Source organism: Urocitellus parryii, chromosome 5, assembly GCF_045843805.1.
Source record: "Urocitellus parryii isolate mUroPar1 chromosome 5, mUroPar1.hap1, whole genome shotgun sequence".
Lineage (NCBI taxonomy): Eukaryota > Metazoa > Chordata > Mammalia > Rodentia > Sciuridae > Urocitellus > Urocitellus parryii.
Window position 1 is genome coordinate 5,651,124 of NC_135535.1, and position 16,337 is coordinate 5,667,460.

General features: G+C 60.3%; 1 protein-coding gene across 1 annotated transcript in view; it reads right to left on the bottom strand.

The window, feature by feature from the left end:
• Window positions 1-3,028: 3,028 nt before the first annotated feature.
• Window positions 3,029-16,337, bottom strand: part of Mpped1 (metallophosphoesterase domain containing 1) — a 60,279-nt gene continuing 46,970 nt past the window's right edge. The window contains exons 4-6 of the mRNA XM_026394360.2: window positions 7,047-7,162; window positions 4,712-4,825; window positions 3,029-3,263 (exon numbers count right to left, since the gene is read on the bottom strand). Coding sequence (XP_026250145.1) covers window positions 3,145-3,263; window positions 4,712-4,825; window positions 7,047-7,162 — 349 coding nt within the window. The 3' untranslated portion in view covers window positions 3,029-3,144. The remainder of the gene's footprint in view (window positions 3,264-4,711; window positions 4,826-7,046; window positions 7,163-16,337) is intronic.

Genomic DNA, 16,337 nt, shown 5'->3' on the forward strand with positions numbered 1-16,337 from the left:
TGGTGGATGGATGGATGGATGGATGGATGGATGAAGGATAATGCATGATGGATGATGGATGGATGATAGATGGATTGATGGATGATGGATGGGTTGATGGATGATGGGATGATGCATGGATAGGTGGGTGGATGAATGATAGACGAATGAAGGATGATTTGAATGATGGATGATGGGTAGATGATGGATGATGGATGGATGATGGATGATAGATGGATGGTGGATGATGGATGATTCATGGATAGGTGGGTGGATGAATGATAGATGGGTGAAGGACAATGAGTGGTGGAAGATGGATGGATGATGGATAGATGACGGATGGACAAAAATGGGTGGGTATGTGGAAGAATGAGTTAATGGGTAGATCAGCGATTGAACTGGTGGATGGTTGGATGGGTGGACAGACAAATATAATGGAATAACTGCAAGACTGGGGCTGCAAGACTGGGGTCATTTTACCTGCAGTGCTTTGCTTGGACAGTGCCTGGGCCCTTGACTATGGGCTGAGTTGCACAGGTCACTTCCAGGGAGGGTCCAGAGCTACGGCCATCTCCAGGCACTTGCTTTGAGAGACAGTAAACACTCGGGCTGCAGTAGTTCAAGTCACCAAGGGAAAAAAAAGCCCCCAGGAAGAGAAGGGGGGAAGCAAGGCCACCCGGCCTCGCAGGTGTGCTCCCAGTTCCTGAGATGTCCCTGAGACCTGCTGCACCCTCCCTGAGACCCTCCAGCCCAGGGAAGCTGGCGCAGACAGGTGGGCAGTCATGGATACATGGGGGGTCCCCAGCCTCCAACTCCATCCAGGACCCAGGACCTCCCACCACCTGCCCCACACAACACCCAGGGACACCCAGGAAACAGCACCCAGTGGACTTCGCTTTCTTTTTACAAAGACTTTATTGTCGGACATGCTTGACAAAAAAAAATTACAGCCACAATCGAGCTATGCCAAAATGATTGAGGAGCACACGTCATCTCCATCCCGCGAGGACTTTTAATGAATTTTCTCTTAAAGTAACAGCTGCCGTCATAACTTTTCTTTTCCACATAAAAATACACCATATTCTGAAGGTACCTTAGGAAAAACATTTTTTTTTTAAGTTTATAGTCCTTGGTCCGCATAGAAACTGAGTAGAGATGACATGGGAAGGGCCTTGTGTTTTCTCTACCCTGCACGCGCCACGCATCCGAGACCTTGTGAACATCCCTGGCTACCAGCAGCCGCTGAGGCCACATGGAGTCCTGCAGCCCCACGGCCCACAGGCACAGCCACCGGCCAACCCAACGCGGTGCAGCTGCCAGGCCCTGGAACACAGCCCCCCCTGCAGCCTCCCAGGACGCTGGGTTGCTGGGCTCAGAGATGAGAATTCCCCAAAGTTCAAGGGTCCCCCAGTGGAAAAGTAGTCAGAGCTGGTTTGAACCGGACCCTCAAAAACAAAAGAGAGCTTTGGACCATGCGCTGCTCTAAAGGGGAGAGGACTTTGGGTGGTGAAGTGAGGGCTGTGGAGCCAGAGAGCCTGGTTCAGATCTACCTCTGTCCCTTTGTGCTGTGTGCCTTCAGGCAAGTTACCTTGCCTCTCTGGCCTCAATTGCCTCATCTCTAAACTGGGAGCCACAAGACAAATCTCGCAGGACCATCTGAGGATGAAACGACCTTACATCTGCAAAATGGCATGTGGGGGCCTGGCTCTCAGACTGAGAGCAGCGTGGGGATCGAGGCCCTCCCCTCAGGCCCACAACATAAAGGGGAGCAAAACCCCAGTAAAGAAGCTGGGTGCAGTGGCCGTGACCCAGCCACTCAGGAGGCTGCAGCAGGAGATTGCAAGTTCAAGGCCAGGTTGGGAAACTCAGCTAGATCCTGTCTCAAAATAAAAACCAAAACAACTGGGGATGGAGCTCAGGGTGGAGCCCCCTGGGTCCAGCCCTCAACACTGGGGAAGAAATCAGTCATCAGGACAAATAATACCATTGTCAGGTGATGTTAAGATCAAAATGAACGTAAAAAATCCCCAAGATGGACAAAACATCAACATGTCAAACAGCCCCTGCCCCTGCCGGACCCTGCTCCCCTCCCCAGACCCGGGGTTCCCCTCCCTCAGCCTCAGGCCATCCCCACACCCCGTCCCAAATCAAACAAAGGCAGCTGCCCAGTGACGCTGTGGAGCCCAGGGCCTGCTGTCCACGGCGCTGTCCCCCCGCAGTGGGCGGCTGGAACTGGTCAAGGAGGGTCTGAACGCTCTGGGCTCCCCCGCTGCAGGCCAGCAGACAGAACCCGATGCTGCAGACTGGCCCGCAGCTCGCCACGCCTGCGGCACAGCAGTGAGGCGCCCGGACGCTGCCTTCAGCCAGACGGCGCCTGAGTGTGCCCACGGGGCGGTGGAGCCGCAGCCGGCCCGCAGACTCTCCTGCTGCTGTGTTCTGGAGAGCAGTGCGGTCCCCACGGGACCCTCCACCAGGTTCTGGGCACCCACCAACCCCAAAATCCAGGCTCTGAGCAAGTGCCCGGGACACTCGGGCTGCAGTAGTTCAAGTCACCAAAAAAAAAAAAAAAAGCCCCCAGGAAGAGAAGGGAGAAGCAAGGCCACCCGGCCTCGCAGGTGTGCGCCCAATTCCTGAGATGTCCCTGAGCACTCCCGAGCCTGGCCACCAGTGGTCTCTGCCCAGCCCGGCAGGAGAAGAAGGGCCATCTGCGCCCAGATTACAGGACCTCCGGCCCGGCCCGCCCCGGGGCCCACAGCCCCCGGACTCTCAGGCACAGGGACACTTTGTGCAAGCACTTCCAGAACCTTCCAAGAGCAGCGGCTTCCCAGACCCGGGAGGAGGGCGTCCAGCTGGGCAGGAGGGCGAGTCGGTCATTTCCCAAGCAAGATGGGGAGTGAGCCTGCGGGTCCCCGGCTGGTCCCTCGGCCAGGCGCACAGGGAGGAACGGGTAGAGGGGAGGGGGCCGGCACTGGGCCCCAGCTGCAGGAGGCGGAGGTGACAGTGAAGTGATTTTCTCTATTCCAGGCCTCAGCCCCAGGCAGGGCGGGTCCCCAGGGCCAGGTGGCTGGTCTGGGCTGCTCTGGTGCAAGGGCGCGTGGCTGGGGACCCGAGCTGGGCCTGGCGTGCGCAGCTGATGCGGGCGCTGGAGCCGGGCGGCGGGGGCAGTCAGGAGTTCCGGGGCGTGGGGAGGTCGATGACGATGGGCGGGTTCACAGGCTGGTAGTTCACAGTGCACACGGACGCGTTCACGTAGGTGGTCGTCCCATCCGCCATGACACCGTACCCTGGAGGGAGAGCACAGCCATCAGGCCCGTCCCCAGGGCCTCCGCTGTGTGCGGGAGCCTGAGGGAGCGGCCACCTGAGACCCTGGGGCGCAGGCTCCTGTCTGTGAGAGGAAGGCGCTGCCCAGCCGGAGCCTGCCGCGGGGAAGGGACGGCGCCACCATCCAGGCACAGCGCAGGGCCAGTGGGCGAGCACACGTGGCCCCCAGCACCAGGCCACCGTCGCACAGTCCCTTCCCTGCCAGCACCACCACGTCCTCACCACCATCGTCATCGCCTTCGCCACTGTCACCATCAACACCACCATCTTTACATCAAGGTCCTCGCCGTCCCCACCTCTGCGTCACCACCATGGCCACCCTCACCACTGCGTCACCACCATGGCCACCCTCACTTCCCGGTGTCATGACACCGCCACCCTCTGGGCCATCTCCTCTCCCCCACCTCGGCCTGAAGAGCCCCTCGTCTGCAGCTCAGAAGACCACCTGCCTCCTCGTCAGGCTGCCTGTTCCTGGGACCCCCCTTTGGCCCACGGTTGTGCGGAGTGCGCTTTGGGTCCCAGGCAACCCGCGGTCTGGCGGCCCTGCAGTCTGGTCACCCCACTGCACACGAGCCCCCCCTTCCCGGGGTTCTGGGACTCTGCCTCGGGCGGCTGTCACCTAAGCGCGCCTTAAGGCCAGGTGTGGTGGGACCCCTCCTCCTGAGAACTCCCCAGAGACCCTCGGGCTCAGCCCGAGGCCCGTTTGCTCTGAGCTGGAAAATGACCTGAAGGGTCCTGGTCTAGCAGGTCCCCACACACAGCAGCCACCGTGTTTCCTGCAGGGGGGACGGGAGCCTGGCCCAGGCAGGTCAGGTGTCAGAAGGAGCCGAGGGGGGGTGAACTCAGGAGGACGCCGGGGGCTGAGGACAGCGGACGAGTCAGGCACGGGTGGCCAGGACTGGAGGTGAAGTCACCCTCCCGCTCCCCACAGTGTGAAGTGGACGTCCCCACAACCCCAGGAATGTGGCTCCAGCGTCCCAGGACAGGGGCCAGAATGCCATCCCCGCCCCAGAGCCCCTCAGGCAGGCAGCCTGTCCTCGGTCCACATTCACCAAGCACCGACTTCGCGCCAGGCCCTGGGGATGGAGTGACAAGACAGGGCCACTACCTTTAGGACGTCAGAGCCCAGACGTCCCCGCCTCGGGAAAGCCCCGGCCTTCTCCCAAAGGCTTCCCGGACTAGTCTTGGGGCTCAGAGGACGGCACCCAGAGTCCTGGGAGAGCTCGCCCTCAGCCCCCCACTGTCGACATCACAGGGGTAGCCAGTGGCAGCCAAGGTGTGGACAAGGTTGACCCGGGCACAGTGGCCACTGGCTCCTGCCCTTCAGGCTGAAGAAGTCAGGGAAGGTGGGTGCCCGGGCTGAAGTGGGAGAGGCAGCCCCCTGCAGGACCGTGGGGTCCCGCCCACTGACCTTCATGGATGTGGCCGAAGACGTGCAGCCGCGGCTGGACGCGCCTCTGCACGGTGTTGAGCAGCTCCACGCAGCCCACCCGCTGCATCTTCTTGGGGACCCAGTCCAGGAAGCCTGTGCAGGGAGACACGGGCCGTGACGGCTCTGGGAGACATGGCCTGGACTCCAGCCTGGGGGCCGCTCCTCCTCCTACAGCAGCCCCCCCACCCGCTTCAGCCCAGGGACAGGGACCGCCACACGCTGCCCCGCAAGGCCACGGCCATCCTCCCAGCAGTAGCCTCCTCGTGGGCACCTGGGCACGGTGCTCGGCAAAGGCCAGTACCCCAGACCCTCCCTGCTCAAGTGGCCTCAGGGAGGCGTCTGCCCAGGGCAGAGAGCAGCAGGCTGGGCCGAGGGCGCCGTGGCCGGGGCAGGCGGGGCCTCCGCAGCGCCAGGGCGTGAGGCTCCCACTGCAGAAACTTCCCGAGCAAAACAGCACAGAACCATGACCATGAACTGCTCAGCCACCGCAGCAGCTCACGTGGCCGCGCCCGTGTCTGCTGGCTGCCAGCCTCCCGGAGCCGCCCAGATGGCGGCTGCTTATTATCCTCACACGGCTACACAAACCAAGAATAATTGATTACTCCAAGCGACAATCGGGCTCCTCTCGCCCCTCTGTTTGGGTGGGCAAATGGCCCCTTCTGCAACTGCCAGCCAGGGACGGGGCGCTTCCTCCTGGAGCCAGGCGCTGACTTAGAGATGAAGCAGGCAGAGACCCAGGAGGAGGATGGGAAGGCGGAGAAGAGTCAGGAAATGGGTGGAAAGTAGACCCTGGGGTGACCACCAGGCTCTGCAGCCTACTGGCTGTGTGGTCTTGGACAAGCAAATTAACCTCTCTGTGCCTCTGTTTCATGCAAAAATTGTAAGTGCTGTGCTGGGCACCGGGATCCCACCTGCCTGCAGCGGGGCCCATCTCACCCCCGCCCCCCGTGTGTGCCAGGAGGGGTCTCCAGCTCCTCGGGCCCCTGGCATTTACAGCCGGGACCGGGGTGGGGTCTTTCTCCTGGGAGGCCTGGCACACAGCTTCTGGCATGTGGTGGGGGTGGGTCGCCCAGAGGGCAGGAGGGCAAGAGAGACTGGAGGGAGAAAGGAAGGGGGAGGGGAGGAAGGGACGGAGGGAGGGTCCGAGGCCCTTGACAGAGAGCCTCCCGTGACAGAGGACGCTGGATGTGGAAAGAACTGGCCCTGGGGTCGGGAGGCCCTGGGGACGGGAACCTGGTCACAAGCCCTCAAGCTCCTGCACCCCCAGTCCTGGGCCTCTCCTTCCTCAGAAGATGGGGTCACCGTCTATGGGAGGGTGGCGCCCGGGTGCTGGCGGGCAGTGGCAGCAGGTGTGGGTGGGCACTCAGGCTGTGCTGGCCTTCCACCCAGGACGTCCTCCCTGCCACTCCATCTGCCTCCCCAGACCAGACCCAGCTCTGGCTTCCTCCTCGGGAGCCTCTACCCACAGCCCAGGAGCCCCACCTGCCCTGGCAGCCCTGTGAGATGCAGCACCGCCCAGCACAGAGGCCGCCCGGGGCATGGGCGTGATGGCAGGTTCACAGAGGCGACTGTGGGAGCAGGAGGCTGGTCTGAACCAGCGTGGTAGGAGTTTGAACTCCGTTCTAAGGACTGAGGAGTCACAGAAGGTCACCGATGGATGGCACAGCGCAGCCGATGATCCCAAGGGCTCTCCCCACTGACAGGAGGGGAGTACACGAGAGGGCCAAGGGTCAGGCCCGAGGCCGGTGAGGCATGGTGGGCACGGAGAGGGAGGGAGGGGAGGGCCAGGGTGGTGGAGGGTCGTGAGTGGAAGGGGCGACACAGATGGACAGGATGTGGGTCCCAGATGGGAAGCCGGGGGCCCAGGAAGTGGTTAGCAGGTGAGAGGCAGCCTCAGCCAGGACAAGGTGGTGGCCGGGGTGGAGAGGAGAGTCATTGGGAGGTGGAATCCACAGCCCTGGGGACACGGGATGGTGGCAGTGAGGGAGCCGCGTCCCGGTTTCTGACGGGGCAGGGGCCTGGATGGGGCGGGCCACGCAGGTCCTGGTCATTCTGTTCTGAGGACTTGGGTCTGGAGGGCCAGGGGCTGAGCGCCCCTTGTCCAGCATGAAACAGGCAGACGGGGGCTCAGGCTCCTGTGTGGGGCAAGGTCCAGGCAGGCACCCGGCAGGCTCAGGAGGTGCCAAGGGGGCCCTGGGGCTATGCCCCAGCAAATGAGACTCAGAAGAGCCCATCCAGGACCCGCCCCAAAGCCCCACCCAACCCCAGCGGGTGGGCTGGAGCTGGCCGCCAGTGGGGGGCCTACAGATCTTACCCAGTGGCGGTCCATGCGTGATCAGGATGTCAACACCTTCAGGAATGAGGTTCCACTTCTCCAGCAGGGCTTGGCCTCGGGGGAGGTTAAAGCCCCAGCCGTAAAACCAGGGCTGCCTGCAGGAGAAGAGTGGGCAGTTCAGAGAGGGTGGTCACAGGGAAGGGGGCAGGCCACAGGGCAAGAGGCGATGCCACGCTGACGCTGCTCCTTCCCTGCTTCCTCAGCGCCCCCGCCCACAGCCGCGGGGCTGCAGCTCATTGCCAGCTCCAGAGTGGGGCCTCAGGGACCCAGCTGTTCACGTCCCCCTGACCTGTCCCCAGCCCAGACCTAGACCCGTCAACGTAAGTCATCCCAGTTGGCTCAGTGGTGAGCAGTGGCTCAGACTCTTGGAGGGAGTCCCAGACATTTCCTTCAATGATGAGAAAAGCAGATGCTGACATCCCTCTGTATCAACCAATGGCCTTCTAGACTTGGCTCTGTCAGCAGATATCAAGCCACTATTTCATCCTAACCACCACCACCACCACCACCACCACCACAATCATCACCATCAGCACCATTACCACCACCACCACCATCACCAACCATCAGCACCGTTACCACCGTCACCACTACTATCACCACCACCACCACCACCACCACAATCATCACCATCACCACCACCACCACCACCACCACCATCACCAACCATCAGCACCATCACCAACCATCACCACCACCACCATTACCACCACCACCACCACCACCATCACCAACCATCAGCACCACCACCACAATCATCACCATCAGCACCATTACCACCACCATCCCCATCACCACCATCACCATCACCACCATCACCATCACCACCACCACCATCACCACCATCCCCACCATCACCACCACCATCCCCATCACCACCATCACCACCACTACCACCACTGCCAATACCATCTCCAACACCAACAGCAACAGTAACCACCAACACCATCCCTATCACACCACCACTGCTGTGGTCTAAAGGTTTGTGTCACATGTTGACTCCCCAGGTAATGGCATTAGGAGGTGGGGCTTGGCAGGTGATCAGGGCATGAGAGAGGAAACTACATGATGGGCTTAGTGCCCCTACAGAAGAACAGGTGAGGGCGTGAGCAGCCATCATCTGGGCCAGAGAGGGCCCTCGGCAGACACGGAATCATGCAGCACCTTGGTCTTGACTTTCAGACTCTGGAATGGTGAGAAGAAGTATCTGCCGTTCATGAGCTACCTAGTCTATGGAATCCTATTACAGAAGCAGGAAGAGACCGAGACCGCCATCTCCCCATCACCGCCACCCCTGTGGTGGGTAACTTATGTCCCCTCGGTGGTGCTACGAGGACCGTGAACAGGACCTGATTGTCTGCATACACAATCCAGTTAAAAGGAGGCCCTGTTGGACTAGAATGGGCTCTGAATCCAGTGACCGGCGTCCTGAAAAGAGGGCCATGTGGAAACACACACGCAGAGGAGCGCCAGCGACACTGGAGGAGAGAGACTGTAGTGGACACGGGCCAGGAAGGCCAAGGTGGCCGCGGCCACAGGGGGCTGGGAGGTCTGGGGAGGTTGTCCCTCGGAGCCTCCAGGAGGAACGGCCCCCGCTGGTGCTGCTGGACCTCTGGCTCCAGACAGGTGGTGACCACCTGCACACCAGCACAGTCCCCCGCCCCGGCCCCAGGACGGCCAGCCGGCAGCAGGTGGGCCAGGTGGGTCAGTGAAGGCTTGCTCAGCTCACCAGCTCTGCCAGGGAGGCCACCTGTCCCAGGAACTCACGAATCCAGGGTCCACGTACTCCCATGTCACCATGAGGAGCCTGAGGCCCAGGAGAGCCGTGCTGCGGGGTCAGGCCCTGGGTGCAGAGCCACGGCAGGGCTGGGTCCAGCCTTGCCTTCACAGGCCCTTGTGTGCCCAGAGCTGCCACCTAAATCCCTCCCATGGCTCAGGCGTCATCCTGTGGGGTGGCTGACACCCCAGGCTCTTACGCCAACAACTCTATCCTATTGGCGGCCACTGGGTACACCGCTGGGAACCCTGGGGTTCCGTGGAACACCACTGAGAACGTGGCCCTCCCTCGGCAGGCTCCAGGCTGGAGGACAGGCTCAGGGGGTGGGGGGAGGCACCCAGAGGATCAGACCCAGGCCTGGTGCTCCCTGCCCCAGCACTGGGGCCTGCAGTGCCATCTCCTGGGCCCGAGGTTCCGGAGGAAGGTGGCTGACCACGTGGTTACTCAGAGGCCCGGGAGGGAGGTCAGTGAATGTTGAATAAAGGGTGGAGAGAGGACTGGACCAAGCAGCACCCTGTTACAGGCTGTTGTAGGACCTTCCCTGTGGCCCGTGACTGCCACCAGCTCTTCAGAGCTGAATCTAGCCCCCACCTTCCACAGCCCCAAGGACCCTCCAGGGAGGACCCTCAGTAAAACAGATAGAACACACCGGCCACCAGCCTCCCAGACACTACCCCCCTAGGCTCCTGGCCTCTGGGAGGAGCTGTGACTCCCACCTCGTCCCCCACCAGGCCTGACAGGCTGCAGGGAGCCCTGGGCACAGGTGAGGCCAGAAAGAGCCTGGCTCCCCGTCCCACTCCAGGCCTGAGAGGGGGGAAGATGGTGCCCAGGACCCACGAGGCTGTCTGTGCCCGGCCCTGGGATCCCCATCCACAGGCAGAGCCCACCAGCTGAGGGGAGGGGCAGCTGGGGCTGGGGAATGGCCACTGGGGGTCAGCACCAGGGGAGGAGCCTCTCAGACACGCCCACCTAGGCCTGCCCTGTCCACCTGCAGAAACTCCTCAGCTTCTCAGACTCCCCCCAGAGAAGACCACACACACACACGCACACACACACACATGCACACACACGCGCGCGCATGATTTCATGCACAACTTTAAGTCAGAGAGGCCTGGGTGACGATGGTCCACCTCTTATCCACTGTGTGATTTTGGGCAAGGGGGGGGAGAGTTAGGTTGAACCACATCTGTACAATCCCGTCTGAATACCCAGGAGCTCTAGACCTCAATTCCCTCATCTATAAATGAGGATTAAGTCAGTTAATCCATGAAACATGTTAAAATAATGTCTGGGTCACAGTCAGCACTGCAGCTGCCTCATCATCCTCATCCCCCCACCATCCCATCATCATTGCCACCACCACCACCACCACCATCATGACCACCACCACCACCACCATCATTATCACCACCATCACCACCTTCATCATCACCACCATCACCACCACTACCACGGTGACCACGGTCACCACAACAATCATCACCACCACCATCATCACCATCACCACCACCATTACTATCACCACCATCACCACCTTCATCATCACCACCATCACCACCATCACCACCATGACCACAGTCACCACAACAGTCATCACCATCACCATCATCACCATCACCACCACTATTACTATCACCACCATCTCCATCACCATCATTATCACCACCATCACCACCATCATCATCACCACCATCACCACCACTACCACCATGACCACTGTCACCACACAATCATCATCACCTCCACCATCATCACCATCACCACCACTATTACTATCACCACCATCTCCATCACCATCATTATCACCACCATCACCACCATCACCACCATCATCATCACCACCATCACCACCACTACCACCATGACCACTGTCACCACACAATCATCATCACCTCCACCATCATCGCCATCACCACCACTATTACTATCACCACCATCTCCATCACCATCATTATCACCACCATCACTACCATCAACACCATCATCATCACCACCATCACCACCACTACCACCATGACCACTGTCACCACACAATCATCACCATCACCATCATCACCATCACCATCATCACCATCACCACCACCATTACTATCACTATCACCATCATCACCACCATCATCACCACCATCACCACCACTACCACCATGACCACAGTCACCACAACAGTCATCACCATCACCATCATCACCATCACCACCACCATCATTATCACCACCATCACCACCTTCATCATCACCACCATCACCACCATCACCACCATGACCACAGTCACCACCACAATCATCACCATCACCATCACCACCACCATTACTATCACCACCATCACCACCATCTCCATCACCATCATTATCACCATCATCATCACCACCACTACCACGGTGACCACTGTCACCACAACAATCATCACCATCACCATCATCACCATCACCACTACCATCATTATCACCACCATCACCACCTTCATCATCACCACCATCACCACCATCACCACCATGACCATGGTCACCATCACAATCATCACCATCACTATCATCGCCATCACCACTTCTATCACTATCACCATCATCACCACCATCATCACCACCCATCATCATCATCTCTACCATCCCATCATAATTGCCATCAACACCAAAACCATCACCATCATCATCACCACCATTAACATCATCACCCCCATCGTCATCATCATCATCACCACCATCACCACCACAATCATCACCATCAACATCATCACCAGTATCACCCCCACCCATCATTATCACCTCCACCATACCATCATCATCACCATCATCACCACCATCATCATGACCATCACCATCACCAAGGTCATCACCACCATCACTATCACCATTACCATCATCACCATCACGACCATCACCACCACTACCACCATGAGCACCGTCACCACACATCATCATCACCTCCACCATCCCTTCATCACTGCCATCACCACCATCATCATTGCCATCACCATCACCATCACCACCACCACCATCACCATCACATTCATCACCATTGTTGACATGGACTCCTCCTAGACTCACCCATGAAACATACATGACAAAGTTCCGGCCTAGGCAATGTGTTTTAAACTGCATTTTGATGGGTGGCAACAGCATTTTTTAAAAAAAGAAACAGGAAAAGCAAAGGAATGAGTAGAGAGAGCAGGAAAGGGATATTTTAAACATATTTCTACTTAGTAGAAGCATTTCCGCGCCCGAGTCACGGTGTGGCCCTTCCTCCTGCGGTCCTGGTCTGCAGTCCTGGCCGGCACAGCCCTGTCCCTGGCTCCAGGCGGCTTCAGCTCTGACCGCCAGGCTGGGTTTCCGAAGGCTCCCGCGAGCTACGAGCCCGAGGCTGAGCGAGGGCCCTGGGGCAGCGGACAGTGCTGCTGCAGGAGGCTGTGCAGCCTGGATGCCGGGGCCTCGGGAGCCCCAGCCCCGCCAGCCAGCGGGAGAAGGAGCAGTGGATTGCTGGCACTGACTTTCAAACACAGGCTCCATTTTTCAAAAATCTAATCAAATATTTACAAGGCAGGACGAGGCCTCCTCAGTGTGGAGAGAAGCAGCTGTTAGTTCTCCGGAGCCACCACAGGGGGTGAGTGTTTGATAGAGACACTCAGAAACACATCAGAGACCCCCAGGGACCCCAACAGCTGCCCCTGGGGGGCCTCTGCCTGTCCGGCTTTCCCTCGCCCAGCACTAACTAAGGGACCTCCTCTGGGTGGCAGGTCCTGCCCGGTCCTGGGAAACACCTGACCTGGAATCCCGGGACGCGGAACTCCGCTCACCCGAGGGTGCCCCGTGATGGCCCCGCAGCCCAGGACAGGAGGGCGGGAACCAGGTCTCCACGGGGCCAAAGGTCCTCTCCCCCCCCCACCCGCCTCCTTTCCCGTCCCATCTCAGCCCCCTCTGTGGGCCACGAGGACTTCTCAGTCACACAGGCAAGCTGACTGTCCCCCAGGACCTGGCCGGGGTCCGTGGGCACTAAGGCCATAGTGTTAGGTCCTTGGCCCCTCTGACCCTAAAGCTGGAGCCGGACACCCTGGTTCTGCCCAGCGCTGGCCTCCTGACCCCTCCCAGCCCGTTTCCTCCCATGTCCTGGGACAAGGAGGCGTGGTCTGCAGACCTTGTCCCCAGGGACAGGGAGGTCCCTCTTGCTCACTGCTGGACCCACTGCCTGCCTGGGAGGGAGGGCCTTACTGTGGCCCGTGAACACACACCTGAGCCCCCAGAGCTCGCCCGCCAAAGAGGTGACATTGCAACTTTCACTAGAATTTGGGGACCAGAGAGGCAGGTCGTCGGGGACATTTCTGAGGACATTTCTGAGCTGGCCTCAGGCAGGGGCCTTTCTTGAGGGCAGGCAGGAGTCGCGGGGCAACCTTATCCACTGAGGCCTGGGCAGCCCTCTGGCCTGGACCACAAGGAACTGCCCAGTGTCCACGGACTCGGGCTCCGCCAGGCCAGGTCCCACCCAGCAGGCGTTGGCCAGGCAGGCCCCTCCTCAGCCCTCGAGGCCTGGCTCTGGAAGGAGGCACTGTGACCCTCGGCCTCACCTCCTGCAGGGTGCCTGATGTTTCAGACCAGGACAGGGCAGAGGGGACAAGAGGGGCTTGTCACCTGAGCTGCGGGATGCAGCCGCCCTCGCGGCCCATGTCCCGGTCTCTGAGACCCATGGACACATGAGCCGTGGAGCTGGAGCGTCCCCAGGAGCCACACCACAACCTGGTGCCTGGGCCCCACCCCACCGCCCTCGGGCCAGGAGCCGGGGGTCTGCCCCTTCTGCCCCGTCCAGGGGACCTCTGGGCCCCCGGGAGGGCGGTGAATCCGAATTCGGGCTGAGCAAGGGGAGGCGGCTTCCTGTCCTGAATTTCTGTCTTTCGGTTCTAAAGTAACCATTGGAATAATTTTCTTACAGAATGATAGTTGCCATGGCAACCAGAGCAAATTTCCCTTTTCTGAAACAGATGTCTCATTTAGTTGAAAATTAGAATGTGAACAAACCCATGGGAAAAATTAATTCAAACTTTAACAGAGCGCTGAATACAATGTAATCTCCCGGAGGTTAACCCCTTAACAGCTTCTTTGTGCGCCCGTGGTCACCCCCGGATCTAGCCTAATTAAGCCCGCTTAGCCAATATAAATGACCTGGCGCCACCATTAGAGGCTCCCCCAAGCTCGCAGCCAGGCTCCCATGCAGGGGAGGGGCAGTGCTTGGCTGCAGCAGAGCAGAGCAGGGCTCCTGCCCAGGTTTCCCGCCTCCCAGGCAGGGTGCACAGGCAGGGTGCACAGGCAGGGTGCACAGCCCGGGGCAGGGGTGGGCCCAGGGGTCAGTGAGCAGGGCACCCCTGGCCTAGGCCACTAGGGTCCAGGCCAGGGAGGCCTGGGGTGTCCCTAAGTGGGGCTAAGCCCAGCAGTCTGTCCAGGCCAGCATGCAACGCCTGAGAGGAGAGGGCAGGGGCCATGCTGGGCGGCCACCGAGGGCCACCACACAGGCCCTGTTCTCACAGCCTGCTCAGGGAGGCGGCTGCCATCACCGCCCCCACTTCACAGAAGCCAGGATGTGGAGGGGCTTCCAAGTGGGGCACGGGAGATTCCACACTCTCTGCCGCTGCCCAGAAGCAGACCTCGCCCTCCTCCCCAAAACCCCTTCACCAGCCACCGCTGCAAGTAGCTGCTCAGCTAACTCTCAGGACAAAACTGTGGGGAGAGAAGGAAACCTGTAGCACAGAGAAGTCAAACAGTGTGTCTGAGGATGCACAGGAAATAAGAGGGGCTTGGACCAGGGCTCCAGGCTCTGCACCCTGTGCCCAGGATGGCTGAGGTGATGGGGGACCGAGGCACAGCTCCCGCCCTTCAATAGTGACTACTGAGCAGCTCCTGAATGCCCCCTGGGGGGCCCCTCTGGCCCCGGCTGGACAGGGAGGACACAGCCGGCATCTCTCCCATGACCTCCCTCCACTCCAAAGCCCTCCATGGCTCCCCAGTGCTTCCAGGACAAACCCAGACCTCACAACCTGGCCCACAGGGGCCTTAAGGCTGCCTCAGCCCCCTTCTACGATCCTCCCAGATTCCCTGCCCGTCCACCACCCCAGGCCTCCACAGCCACCTCCTATTTCCCGAGCAGCCTGGCCTGTCCCACCTCCAAGCTCCCCAGGGATCTGAAAAGCTCTTGCTAGCCCTTCTTCATCAACCACCGGCCATTATTCACCAGCTCAGAGCCCCCCCATTCCAGGAGTGTCCCCTCTTTATGCTGACTGCCCGCCTGCCCACTCCTTCTGGGCAGGACCAGGTCAAATGCACCTTGATTCCTCCCCCAACAGAGGGCTGGCCCAGGTGGGTTTCAGGGAGCGTCTGCTCCTGGCGCACATGTAGGAAGGAAGGAAAGGGGTGAACGAGAGGTGGGGGCAGGCGGGAGGAAACACACATCAGCCCCTCCCCATCCTGGTGGGAGCCCCCCCTAGCACCCCAACAGTCAAGCCCCAAGACCACATCAACAAGAATGACCATGCAGACTCCTGGGTACCTGTTCTGTCTTGCCCTCCCGTGGCCCTGCCCACGTGGGCTGGGGGCCCATTTTACAGATGAGGCCACAGAGGCAAACCTAGACCCCAGACACTCACACCCCTCTGCTGTGTCCAGACCCTGGGAAACTCAGCTCTCCAAGGACCCCAGGCGGCCCATTCTGCAGGACAGGGGCCTGGGGGACACTGAAGCAGGAACCTGCTGCCCACCTGGACAGCCGTCACGCAGGCCCTCTGAGGGAAGAAGAGCAAAGGCCCCGTGGAGTGGACCTGCCAGGCCAGACCTTTCCTTCTCCTCTTGACCCTCTGGAGTCTCCTTCCTCCAGGGGAGGCCACCGCCTGGCTGGGACGGTGATGCTGCCCAGCTCTGGGGCTGGTGCAGCCTCCCTGGGCGCTCAGAAATGCCCAGGCCCCTTCCCCAGGCAGAGCCCTCTGCAACCCGGTCCTGCACCCGTCTGCCGGTCCCAGCTGGCACCACCCCCAAAGAAGCCAGGCTTTCTGGGGCCACTGCCAGGGAGCTGGCCATGTCACAGTCCATTACTAGCGTCTCAGGGGAGGACCACCCTGGCCCTGGCCCTAAGTCCCTCCTCAGAGCCGCCTGCATCCCAGGGTGCTCCACCCCACTCTGAAGCTGAGGACCCAAGGCTCAGAAAGGCCCAGGACCCACCTGAGTGCCCCAGGCAAGCTCACACCTCCACCAAGATGGGGACAAGAGGACTTCGCAGCCTCCTGGGGACACCTCATGTCCCGGCTCCACTGCCACCCGCCCAGCTCTGGAGAGAGGAGTCGGCTTCACCTCCTCTTGCTGCACCCCTGGGCTGTGCTGAGGCCAGGGGCTGCAGGAGGTGGGGACAGGGACTCCAGCTCCTCCTGCCCCATGGCCCCAGGCTGCTAAGAAGAGTCAGGGCTCCGTGGTGCTGCTTCGTGACCCCGAAGCCTGTCAATCACACACTTGCTGGGGCACATCCCA